The sequence below is a fragment of the Poecilia formosa genome, unplaced genomic scaffold (assembly GCF_000485575.1).
Source record: "Poecilia formosa unplaced genomic scaffold, Poecilia_formosa-5.1.2 Scaffold468, whole genome shotgun sequence".
Classification (NCBI taxonomy): Eukaryota; Metazoa; Chordata; class Actinopteri; order Cyprinodontiformes; family Poeciliidae; genus Poecilia; species Poecilia formosa.
The window spans coordinates 223,644-236,027 of record NW_006800407.1 but is presented as its reverse complement, the minus strand read 5'-3'; the positions used below and the strand labels follow the sequence as shown (position 1 = coordinate 236,027).

General features: G+C 43.8%; 1 protein-coding gene across 1 annotated transcript in view; it reads left to right on the top strand.

Annotated features, from left to right (window-relative positions):
* The window catches only part of arid4a (AT-rich interactive domain 4A), a 25,012-nt gene extending 12,628 nt beyond the window's left edge, over nt 1-12,384 (top strand). The window contains exons 9-25 of the mRNA XM_007578142.2: nt 741-820; nt 1,005-1,081; nt 1,160-1,341; nt 2,413-2,485; nt 2,792-2,886; nt 3,080-3,177; nt 4,633-4,852; nt 4,942-5,153; nt 6,017-6,178; nt 6,341-6,422; nt 7,317-7,527; nt 7,599-7,661; nt 7,740-9,158; nt 9,238-9,342; nt 10,039-10,194; nt 10,375-10,521; nt 11,084-12,384. Coding sequence (XP_007578204.1) covers nt 741-820; nt 1,005-1,081; nt 1,160-1,341; nt 2,413-2,485; nt 2,792-2,886; nt 3,080-3,177; nt 4,633-4,852; nt 4,942-5,153; nt 6,017-6,178; nt 6,341-6,422; nt 7,317-7,527; nt 7,599-7,661; nt 7,740-9,158; nt 9,238-9,342; nt 10,039-10,194; nt 10,375-10,521; nt 11,084-11,187 — 3,486 coding nt within the window. The 3' untranslated portion in view covers nt 11,188-12,384. The remainder of the gene's footprint in view (nt 1-740; nt 821-1,004; nt 1,082-1,159; nt 1,342-2,412; nt 2,486-2,791; nt 2,887-3,079; nt 3,178-4,632; nt 4,853-4,941; nt 5,154-6,016; nt 6,179-6,340; nt 6,423-7,316; nt 7,528-7,598; nt 7,662-7,739; nt 9,159-9,237; nt 9,343-10,038; nt 10,195-10,374; nt 10,522-11,083) is intronic.

Below are 12,384 nucleotides of genomic sequence, written 5' to 3'. Positions count from 1 at the left end.
TTTTAATAAAGCAACAAATCTGGGTAAACGTCTTCTCACTGCTGTGTTCCAACACAAGAGGACAAAATAAAATGGGGCTGCAGCTTGACTGGATAAAACCACTGCAGTCTATCAGTTAGGTGAAGACCTGCTTCACATAACTAGTTTAGTTTTTGTTATATTTCTGGTTCTTGCTAGGGATGCACAATCCACTTTTTTCTCTTCTGATACTGATATGTGAGGTTTAGTCCCAGCCAATACGAACCGATACAGAAAAATAACCCAGAACTGACTTTTCTTTTTTAAACATAGACACAAATGTCAGGTTTATTTGCTAACTCTGCACCAGTACAGCACACTAAAATACACTAATACAATCTTAGTCAAACATGTAAACACCTCTCATATATATTATTGTGACTGTGTCTAACTCTACGTTTTGTCTGTTTTTTTTACATGTGTAAATATACTCTCCTATACCTTTTTTTTCATGTTTTTGAGAGTGTGTTTTTGGGTTTTTTTTCTATATATAATATATATTGTGTGTTGTGTGTCTGAGCGCACAGCGTATAGTTTTATGTGGTGTATCTGTGCTTTTGTGTTTTGCGCATTTTGTCACTATCTGTGTCTTGTTTTTTTTTTTTTTTTCCAACATCGGAGCCGATACAGATATTAATATCAGATCGGTGGATCTCTAATTCCTGCTCCAGGTGTAAAATCTGCTGCTGACTAGCAGAGGTTAAGCTGTGTTGCTTCTGCAGGTGGTGTCTCCCAGCTGCAGCGATGAGCTGCTAGTGAAGAAGGATCAGTGTCTGGTCAGGTCCTTCTGTGATGGCAAATTGTGAGTTTACTTTTTATTATCTTTGTATACAGAAATCTGCTCCTCATCACTTAAGCAGTCATACTGATTTATTTATTTATTCTTCAAATGTGTCATTAAAGCCACAAAAAAGTTAATGTACTTTAATGTGATAGATCAGCATGACTTGGATAGAACATTTCTCTCTTTTGTCTTAATGCTGCAGCTACACTGTGGGGAGGAGACACGCTCACCTGGTCAACGCCATCAGCGTTAGCAAGCCGGATTTTTCCAACAGGAGAGGTGAGGCGCCCTTCCTTCCTGCTGTTCTCACTTTTTCCACATCTGTCTCATGCTTGGCTTTGTCTCCATGCCCTGCAGGCATTGAAGGAGCCCAGATGTTTCTGAGGAGCAGAGAGGTTCCAGAAGCATGGAAGATGGACATGAGTCAGATTCTAGACTCTTCCTCCAGTGAAGATGACAAAGATGACAAGGAGAGTGAGGCAGAGGAGGAGGAAGAAGAGACTGAGGATGAAAAGAGAAAGAAACACATCAAGGAAGAGGCAAGTGTCTTTTTAAAAAAAATGTTACATGATTCTTTGGAGACAAATAAGCAACAGAGCATGGTTCTGCTGTAATCCTATAGAGAAGACAGAACATAATGAATGTCATCAGTGTGTTTTAGAATGAGGTTGTGAGGATCTGGAGAGCTTTTCACTTTAAGTCCATTATAAGATGCTTCACCGTAGAAATGAGTTTTTTCTAGGCCTTCATTAAAGACTAAACCAGCTGGTAGTGATTTGCTCTAGAATTGATTCTGTTACTGTCTTGCCTCTCTATGGATTGTTTGCAGCTTCCTTTTTTTCATGTTTTCAATACATCTAGAGGTTTGCAATGTGGACTTGTAATTCTGTCAGTAGAAATGGACTGCTTTTGGAAACCAGTTGCATAAAGTGGAGAAAATATCAAAAGTAATAACCCTGACAATATTTTTAGTTTTGGGGGCTTTTCAGACATAATTACTGAGAATTTATTGTTGTCATAATAAAACCAAATTCTCATTGTGATAAATAATTTTTCACTATAAATGATTATCAATACTATAGATGCTCACCCAAACTGTCTTATTCTACTTGATACTTTTTGTTTGTGACGACTCCTTTTTGCTGACATCTGGTGTGAATTTCATATTAATTAACCTTTTTATAAATAAATTACATCTTCCATACATTTTTTGGATGATGAATCTTTTTTGTATTTATAAAGCCTAACCTGGCACTTCCCATTTTGGCAGAAACCAATTTTGTTCTTTTTTTATTTTTTGTCTCAAAATTTGCTAAAAATGGAAACAAACTTGCTAAGTTGGCAACTGTGGGTGACTGTTGACAGATGTTACCTGGTGGTCAGCCTCAGTCAGTCTCTCAGACTCGGGGCTGATTTTCAGACCTTTGTGTGAGTAGATAAGGTTAGTTTCTCTAAAGACTAAGGAAATCGAGGCACCCATACAAGCCATTACAGGTCTATGTAGTTATTGATTATAGTTATATTCCAGCTAGTGGTTAACAAACAAGTGAAAGTCTGTCTAATGAGCTGCCTCTCTCTCTCTCTCTCTCTCTCATGCTCTGTGTGTTTAGCCGGAGGAGGAGGCAGACCCTGAGGAGAAGGAGAACTTCCTCCAGCAGCTCTACAAATTCATGGAGGACAGAGGTAAGACTTGAACATCTGTGGTTTCATTTAATAAAAGACATAAGTGAAGAAAACGGTAATAGTGTCATGCATTAGTGGCTTCTCTGGCATTTTAACTGAAGGTCAGTAGGAATGAACTCTTTTATTTTTCTGTGGAAATGACCAACTTATCCTTGTGATAAACATGGTTTGATTGAAACAAACATTTCGACTCTTAAATCACAGATGTGATTTGCATTTCATTGACATTTCCAGCCTGTCTTGGTTTTAACTAGAATGTTTCCTGGTGAATGAAAGGAGTAACGTCTGATCCATGTTCTCTGTCAGGCACTCCCATCAACAAGCCCCCGGTGTTGGGCTACAAAGACCTGAACCTCTTCAAGCTCTTCAGGCTGGTCTACCACTTGGGAGGCTGTCGCAAGGTGAGGAGGTCACTGTAGAGCTGCAGACTGATTATAGTGCCGGGCCGTGTGAGTGATGATCCTGAGAGAAGTTTCGCATGTTGGACTGAAGTCCTGATGATCCTCTTGGCTGTCTGACAGAACCCATCAGTATTGTCCAGATACAGGAGTCCCACAGCAGCTGGCTGACGCTCCGCTTTTCTGCCTGTTTCAGATCGAGTCTGGCACAGTGTGGAAGCAGGTCTACATGGATCTGGGGATCCCTGTTCTCAACTCAGCTGCATCCTACAATGTCAAGACAGCCTACAAAAAGTAAGAAGTGCCATGATCAGGCTGCAGCTGAGGCTTAGTGCAAGTGTAGCTTTACAGACAAAGCAGAAAATGAATTTTCTACCAGCCTAGCGCAGCAACAAATGCGTTTCTGGTTATGACAAAGATCCCATCGCTCACATGCACACAAAAGCTATAAAAAGCTGTGCAAAGTGACAACTCATCTATTACCTTTACTGAAGATGAATATGTGCTGCTTTATTTTTAATTTTTTATTATTAACATTTATATAATTTCAGATTTTTGTGCAATTTTTGTCTAGGGTGATTTAGAAAATGAGCTTTTACTGTTGCATGTTAATTTTCTAAGCTACTGCAAGTAATTGTTAGGAATGCAGGGATATGCTGCTGTTATGGAAGAATTTAATGTAGCAAAAGAATTGTATTCGATTACTAAAATAGTCGTTTGCCACAGCCCTGCTCATGTGCACAAACTTTGTGCAAGTTGAATGTGTAAGCTACCTCCATACAGCTAAGATTCATAGGGCTGGTCTGACATGAGGTCTTCTGGGTCTGACCACTGTGAAGAAACTCGGTGTCAACAAACATGAAGTTATTCTTTTCGAGTTTTACTGGTGTATTGTGAGTAAGCCTGTTGCAGTTAAGTAATCCATCAATTAATGACATGATGAATTAAAATGAGCTCAGTAAATTCCACTCTTTTTGTTCACAGACTTAATAATACATTTTATTTCTGCTTTCAGTGTTTTTTATATTTTATTTTATTTCTGTTTTATCTATTAATTTAGCTTGTTTTTGTTTTGGATATTTTAAATGTCTTCCAGTTCCTTTGTGGAGCCTTCTGTACTAAATTAAAGTTTATTAGTCTTTCAGAAGGAATTACTACGCCATTATCAATATATAAATTGAAAATTGACTCAAAACAAAATTACCGTTTCTGTCTCTGATCATCCAGTAAAATTGGTTATTATGACTGGCCTAATTGTGATCACTAATTTCGGCTGTTGGTGTCAGTAAAATGGTAAACTTGTGTACTGCTGACAGAGATGCACTGATCAAATAACTTGTGGTAAAGTTCAGATCCTCCCTGCTGATTCTGCTCATTAATGGCAAATAATTTTTTTTTGTATTTTATGAATCAGTTGACAGTTGAGCTGTTTTTTGATGTTTTAGAAAATGCTTCCAGTAAAAGTTTTTAGTTAAGTAATGCAGTGATTCTAAAAATAATAATAATAATAATAAATACACTGTGTTTTTAGTATTCTTAATCTCTAATGGGAAATATCAAAGAGCTCTTTAACTTTGGACATTGTCTTTAAGGATGTAATGGCTTATGACGGTTCTTCTATCTGTCCTTCATCAGTTTGACCGAAGCTAAATGTTTCCAGGCTTCATAAGTTTGGATGTGTTGTACTTATTGTGAAGAAGTGGCTGGCTGCAGCCTGGATGAGCATTTATCTGTGATGTGTGCTGTCAGGTATCTGTCTGGGTTTGAGGAGTACTGCTGTTCTGCCGGCATCACCTTCAGAACCATCCACCACAACAACCCCCCGTCCAATCACAAGAAAGCTAAAGTTGAGCTTAAGGAGGCCTTCACAATGCCCATCAAGTCAGAGTCTGCTGATGACAAGAGGGAGGAGGCCGATTCAGAGAGCGAGAGCGAAAAGGAGGTGAAGGAGAGACATTCGTCACCCAGGGTAAGAACTTCCCCTCTTTTTACATCAGGTTTGTTTGAAAAACGAATAACCTGAATCTGAAAGCAGACATCTGATTGGTCTGACTGTAGGGGAGGAGAAGAGGTGTGGGCAGTCGGGGCAAACTGCCCCCTAAGCCAGAGAACCCTGGACGGGGAGGGCCAGAGAACAGTGAGGAGCAGCAGAGAGAGGTGAGGAGGCGCAGCAACAGACGACTGGACGACTCTGAGAAAGGCTCCGACGAGGAGGAAGAGGACGACGATGATGAGGAAGAAGAAGGGGAGGAGGAGAGAAGACGACATGGGTAAGATTTCTTTTCTTTTTTTAATTATTTAATTTTATTCATGACAACATTCAGTTTAACCCTCCAAGTCACAACAATGTCATCTGAAGAAACTTTACTGGACAAACAGCCCAGAAATAATAATAATATAATAAACTCAATCAAGTAAAATACCATGATATATAGAGTAAGGTTGATGGCATCAACTAACTTGCTCTTTGGTTACCTAGCAACAACCTGTTGAGTGACTTACAGCAGTTTCAGGTTTCACCACTGTGCCTCATCACTGCTTAACAATAAAAAACAATATGAAGTGAAAACTGTGGATTAAGTGGGGAAGGTCTCATCACCAGTTTGGCAGTATTTAAACAAAAAACAAACCAATAATTGACTAATATAAAATGCTTAAGTTTTTCCAGCCATGTCGTCCAGACCCAAAATAATTGTTTTAGGTCAATACAGAAATAAAGCAACAAGAGACCTTTCCTTCCATCAATATCTACAACAACTCATTGAAGACTTTGAATTAATGACTTACAATATTTAATGTCCCTTTGGGGTCAATAAAGTATTTTTGAATTGAATTAAATTGAAAATAAGGAAACCATTATGTTTCCTTGTGGAGATTACAAGAGCATCCTTGTAATCTCCATTTCCAAAACAAACACCATTGAATGCAAATGAGTTTGCCAGTAGGTGTGCTCATCATGAGCAGATTGATCAGAAACAAAATCCAGATTTTTACTCTAGAATATGGTGGATTATTCAAAGTATGAGTTAGCTTAGAGAAATTAAACGTACTGCTTATGAATACTATTAAAATAAGAATGCTAAATGTGATAGAACTGATATGCCTTGTACTATTTGTTTGTCTTTTCATTTAGAAGTGAAGATGAAGAGGATGGAGACTCTTTGGCAGGAACCAAGGTCAGGGTGAAGTACGGCAGAGGAAAAACCCAGAAGATCTATGAGGCCCACATCAAGAAGACGGACATAGACAATGGAGAGCAGTTCTACCTGGTTCACTACTACGGCTGGAACGTTAGGTCAGTGCCACCAGCTTTCTGTTATATCAGCCTATGTGAGAACAGGGCTGGTTCTGCTTTTAGAAGTGTGTAATATTAGTGCCAGGTGGGCAGTGTGTAGTGATTGGTAACGGCAGACACAAAACTGATTAAGAACATTGAATGAGTGTGTGTGATCCACAGATATGATGAATGGGTGAAGGCTGACCGCATCATCTGGCCTGCAGAGAAAGGAACCAAGAAGAGACAGAGAAAAAAAGTCAAGGTAGGACTAGAGATGCTCCTCTATGCTCACTGTGTGCTTTACTGCCACCTTGTGGTTCATCAGAACATTATTAGTAGGTCAGACTCATAACTTCTTAACAATAAAAAACAATATTAGCTTTGTTCTTAAAGGGGCAATTATGTAAAGTCAACTTTTTTGAGTTTTACATCTTGTCATGTTTTTCTCTCATCAAAAACATACCTGGAGTGTCACCTTGATTTTGTCATTCATGTTTGAGAAATCCTTTAAACTCCATGGCAACCATTCAGCCGTGTAAACACCTGAGTGGACCTGTCTCCACCTTCGAGACGCAGCTAGTCCTCAGAGCTGCAGTTTCCACGTTTCTGGACTTCTGCATTACAGAGCAGCCCCTCCCTCTCTCAGCTCCTTCAGACTAGCTAGCAGCAATTAGCAAACACCTGGTGGAACTGAGCATCTGCTGAGCTCTTCATACAAGCTACTTTTCAGCACAATGCTGGCAAAAACATTGTAATGTTGTGATGACTTTTTGAAGGTGGAGTTCCAGAAAGAGCAGAAGGTTTTAAAGAGACAGAGACCCAATTTCAAAGGGTTAAATTAAAAAAATCTAATTTTTCTAGTCATATTTGATATATACAGAATTGAAATTAATATATTGACTTGATTGTGCTGTGAAATGGCGTATATGCCTGTAAAATATATAGTACTTCTCATTTAAGCAAAAGATTTTGGGTTCAAATCCCAGCTTGAGGTCTCTCCATGGTGAGACTTTGAGCTCACACATCAGGTCGACCCAAGTTGCCCTTAGGAGTGAGTGTGTGTGCTCCGTACTTGGTGTAGTTCCCCTCATTTTTACTCTCGGAGTGTAAACTCCGTGCCCGTAAGAACTCTCTTTCTCAAATTTTCTTCTGACAGAACAAAGACAAGGAAGACTCAGAGAAGGGAGAAAAGGATGACGAGAAGCCAGCTTCCATAACGCCTCTGAAGCCAACAGGCTTGAAGCGTGGCCGCCCTCAGACCAGGCCCACGCCCAGCGGCCCGGCGGGACGCAGCGTGTCCAAAACCCTCAGCAGCGAGGGCCAGGCCAATGGGAAGAGCTCTCGGCCCGACCTGGCCAATGGGAACGGTAGGAGGCCGCGATCATCCTGAACTCTGAAGCTTTGCTAGGTTGTGTGCTGAATGTTGTTGTTTGTGCAGACACGCCTCGCAGGAGAACCAGGAGGACCTCTGGCCTGTACGAGTCTGACCCACCGTCTAACGGTAAGAAGACCGCCGCTCTCTGCTTCCTGCTGCACAGCCGGCCCACCCTGCTAAAACCACTGCTGTCTGACCCTACAGAGGATTCTGGGAACTCCTCTGATGACAGCGATGCAGACGACGCCCTCGAGAAAACTGACAAACCGTCGCTGTGGCGAGGGAGATCAGAACCTCCAGCCTGTGAGCCAGATGAGGAACAAGCCCTGCCTGAGGAAGAGGAAGAGGAGGAAGAAGACGAGGCGAGGGAGCAGTCTGTGGCTGAGGCTGCTGCCGACGGCAATATGGTGTCCTCAGGAGCCTGTGCTGTGCTGATGGATGTCCCCACCTCCCCGTGTCCCAGCATGCCTCAGGAGAAAGCAGACGAGCCTCTGAACCAAACGGAGAAGCAGCAGGGGGCGGAGCCTGTGGAGGAGCCCCAGGAGTCAGCGGTTCACCTGGAGAAGGAGGTTAAGCTGTGTGCCGGGACAAGAACGTTACCTGGACAGGAAGTGGTTCTGGACACGCCCCTCAGCAGGACGTCACCCTCTCAGCCGTCCCTGCCCTCCACAGCAGAGGACGAGAGCCGTGTCATACCCCTGCTGACTCCCAGGGGCAAAGGTCGCAGGGTCAACCTTAGGGACTCTGAGACTCCTCCCACAATCCCTCACTGCAATTCTGGCCCTGCCCTGGCCACGACCCCGGCCCCCTCACCCCTGCAGGCCACTCTGCTGTCCACCCTGAAGAGACAGGAGGAGCCCATGGTGGTCCTGCACTGCCTGCCCTCCCAGCACCTCCTGCACAAACCTCCCTCTATCAACTCCGACACAGACTCCGCCACCGAGGAGGAGGAGGAGGAGGTGGAGCCTAAAGAGAGGGCCAGCACGCAGCTGAAGCGCAAGGCAGCCGACCAGAGAACAGCAGAGAAGAAGCTCTGCACTGGCAGCAGGCAGGACCAACCTACCGTTCCTCCTGCTGCCCAGCAGCCGGAGCGGGCACCAGAGAACACCCCTCGTCCCCCCGCAGAGAACAAGCTGAGCGCTGTGGCCGAGGAGAAGCTGACGCCTCATCAGGACACAGAGGTGCATGCTGGGACAGCCGTCCCTGCCGCAGAGCCCCCAGGCACCCCCACAGTGCCCCCCCCAGTCGAAGAGCTGGAGCCTGAGATGGGCCCTGAAGCTCTGGTGTGCCATGAGGTCGACCTGGACGACCCCGACGAGAAGGACAAGCCCCCCCTCTCTTCAGAGCCCCTCCTCATGATGCGGGAGCAGAAACAGGCTCCTCCCACTCTGCCCCTCGCCGTCCACCCCTCCCTCCCTGCCCAGCCTCAGGTCAGACCCTTCTTGATGACTGCCACTCCCCCCGCCTGTCCAGAGGAGCTCCACCCTGCGAAGGACCCAACTGAGGCTGAGGAGGAGCGGGAGCCCGTCCAGGGTGAGCAGGGGGGCGACTCCAGCCCCGGCTTCGAGGGCAGCACTTCATCCTCCTCCTCCCTGCTGTTCATGCAGGAACCCAAGGACAGAGGTAAGACATCGCAACAGCGCAGCACCGCTGAGTCCTCAGTGGAGGCCCTATGTTTCATTTGTGACCTTTGACCCCTCAGGTCAGAAGAGGGTGAATGACGTAAATTCCAGCCCAACTGCCAAGAAACACAAACGGAACCAGAAAAGGACTCTGACCCCGGCCAAGGCCGACAAGAACGGAGCAGGTAGCGTGATGTCATGATCTCTGGTTTCTGGGATCCTTCTCCATTCATTTCCTATGGCTCTTGTGTGATGAGGCGACTGTCTCTTGTCCAAATGCCCAGCAAAATTTGTGCATGTGACATCTGAGCTCATACACACAGACATGGATATGCTGCCTAGCAACACAATAGACAGTTGAAAAATGTTCAACTTTAGTTGCATTTGCTGTTTCACTTCCTGTGTTAGTTCACCAAGAACAGAGGAAAACTGCTGCTCAACACTGAGTTGAGCCCAATGTTTTAGAAAGAGTCCACGTCACACTGTGTGTGTGTGTGTGTGTACTTGTATAATGCATGTGGAGGATCACTTTCACTACCATCACCCACAAACAGAGGTCATTTGTGGACAATTTCCCTGAGATGTGGGGTGAATTAAGGTTTGGTTAAGGTTAGACTAGTAATGGTTTGGGAAAATGTCTCTTTAACCATTAATGCAGTTACTAAAATGAGAGGAAATCGATATAAAGTCCTCAGTTGGATGGAAATACAAGGATGTGTGTGTGTGTGTGTGTGTGTAACAGCAGTTGCTAGCATCTGTTCAGATTGATTGAACTAAAAATCAATCAGTTCAGTTCTTCTGACTCTTGGTGCGTCTGTGCTTCTCTCCGTCTCTCATGTTGGAAGTTAATGTCCCCTCCTCTCCTTCCCTCCTGTCCCCAGGACACAGCAGTGACAGTGAGGACCAGTCTCGTCTCTCGTCCTTGTCCAAATCCCAGAAATCTCGTTGTTCTGGTCTGTCGTCTCCGTCTGCACACAGTAAAGACAAACACAGCTCCCCCTCCCCCCAGCGCTCCTACAAGTGGACCCTGCAGCTTGGTAAACACACACACACTTTCATTACAGTTGGCTGTGGTTGGACACATCAGCTGCTTTCACACAGCAATCGGGTTTTGTTGATAGCCTGTATGAGCTGATAAACAGTCAGTGATTTCCTCTGCCTGAGTTTTATGAACTGTTTCTGTATCAAGCTGCTGATTCTTGTCTCCTGTTCCTCAGATGAGCTGGACAACATGTCGAGCACAGAGAGGATTTCCTTTCTGCAGGAGAAGCTGCAGGAGATCAGGAAGTACTACATGAGCCTCAAGTCTGAGGTGGCCTCCATCGACAGACGCAGGAAGAGACTAAAAAAGAAGGAAAGAGAAGGTGGGAGCAGCAGAGCAGAAAATGCATTTCACTTCAGTTTCCTGAACGAGATTACACTCTGTTTCTGTCCTGATCAGTATGTTATCAGTTCACACTAGGGATTCAAACTGTTAATTGTTGACTAATTTTTTGTTAGATTTAAATTAGTTCCAATTAGAGTAATAATAATAGTAGTTTAAACCATAATTTGTTAGTGTTGTAATTTGGCCATCATCCAGCAGAGGGCACTGCTGGTCATCCTTAAAATGAAGGATCTTAATATACAGACAGTGGAGCCATACCAGAACGAGAGAGTGAAACGATCCAAATGGAGTCCAATGTGGGATGCAAAATGTTCTTTATGTTTCTGTTCATAAATATAAACATTCAACAAGCTCCTTAAGATTCACCTAAACAGCCCTCATTCAACTGAGCTGCATGACTGCTGGGACAGCCGTAGCTTCCTATCAGTTAACCACTAGTGGCTTGATGAGATCAATCAACTTTATATTAAGTTATTAATCAGTAACTTGATTTCATGGTTCAGCAAATGGAGACTGACTGTGCTGTGTTTGGTCCTCAGTGTCCCACACAACGGCGTCCACCTCCTCAGGGTCCTCAGACACAGGCATGAGTCCGTCCTCGGCCTCGCCCGCTCAGAACACCGTGGCGGTGGAGTGCAGGTGATGACACGCCCACTCCCACCCCCTGACCCTTCACCCCCCAGACTTTCCCCACTTAAGTCAGCTGTGAGGACACTGCAGAGAGAGGATGGCATGTCGCTGTGACATGGGAGCCCGCACTTCTTCCCAGCTATGGAGGAGGAGCCGCACAAGGAGGGCCCGCCCACTTCACCTGACGGCTGACTTTGTTTGAGGAGCCGGCCTTTTGTTGCACTGGTGCAGAACTCTTCCTGTCTCCCCTCCCTCCCCTGCAGGGTGCCAATACTTGTCCTGGTTCCAGAACCATCTCTCCAGTCACTACCATGCTTTCAGGTAGTGCTTTCTTTGCTTTCAGGGTCAGCGGTCAGTAAAGAACCGACGGCTGGCCGCCATTTTTAACCTTAACTGAGAAATGTAGGTGAGGAAGAAGACGGGCTTCCAGTTTCAGTTTTATCTTCTATCCAATCAAAGTTTTTATTTTAATAAGATGGTGAGAAAAAAAAATTAACTTTTAGTTCTTATGTAAATTAAATGTAATATTCTGAAGCTCCTTTTGTATTTATTGGCTTTGTGGACAGAATTTCTTATATTCAGGGTTTTTTTCCCCCTCTTTTTATTTAGATAAATTTTGGACAAAATTTCTTACATAAATAAAGTTAAATTTAAGTTGAAACTCTTATGCATTTCTTTTAAAAAACATTTTATGCATTTCTGAGGTACAATTAGATTTCTTGAAATGAAATCTCATAACTGACCCAACATCAGTTCACAAAATTTCAAACTGTGTAAATGAAATGTGACCATAAGCACCAAGAATGCATAAAATGAGAAGTTAGGAATCTTCCTGCTTCTGGACCCCAACTTGGCACTGACCCGCTCTTCTCCTGTTCGGTTCTGCATCAGGCTCAGACAGACGGCTGCTAGCAGCTCCTCAACATTTGCTTGTTTTGTACATAAAATGTTAAAGAAAAGAATAAACCACACCTGTATTTGAGAACTACATTTTACACACCCCAAAAGAATAATTTCTAATATTTTCTAAGAGACTGTTTGTACTGTAGTTATTGTTTACTCCTTGGTTGTCTTTTTGGTTCTGATGTGTTTTGCTGGCGGAGATTTGAGAGCAAAAATGTAAATACAGAAACGCACACAAGCCATGCTACAAGTGTGTGTGTGTGCAACAAGCAGCGCTCTCTGTTTCTAATAAAGTTTTTAACCAGGT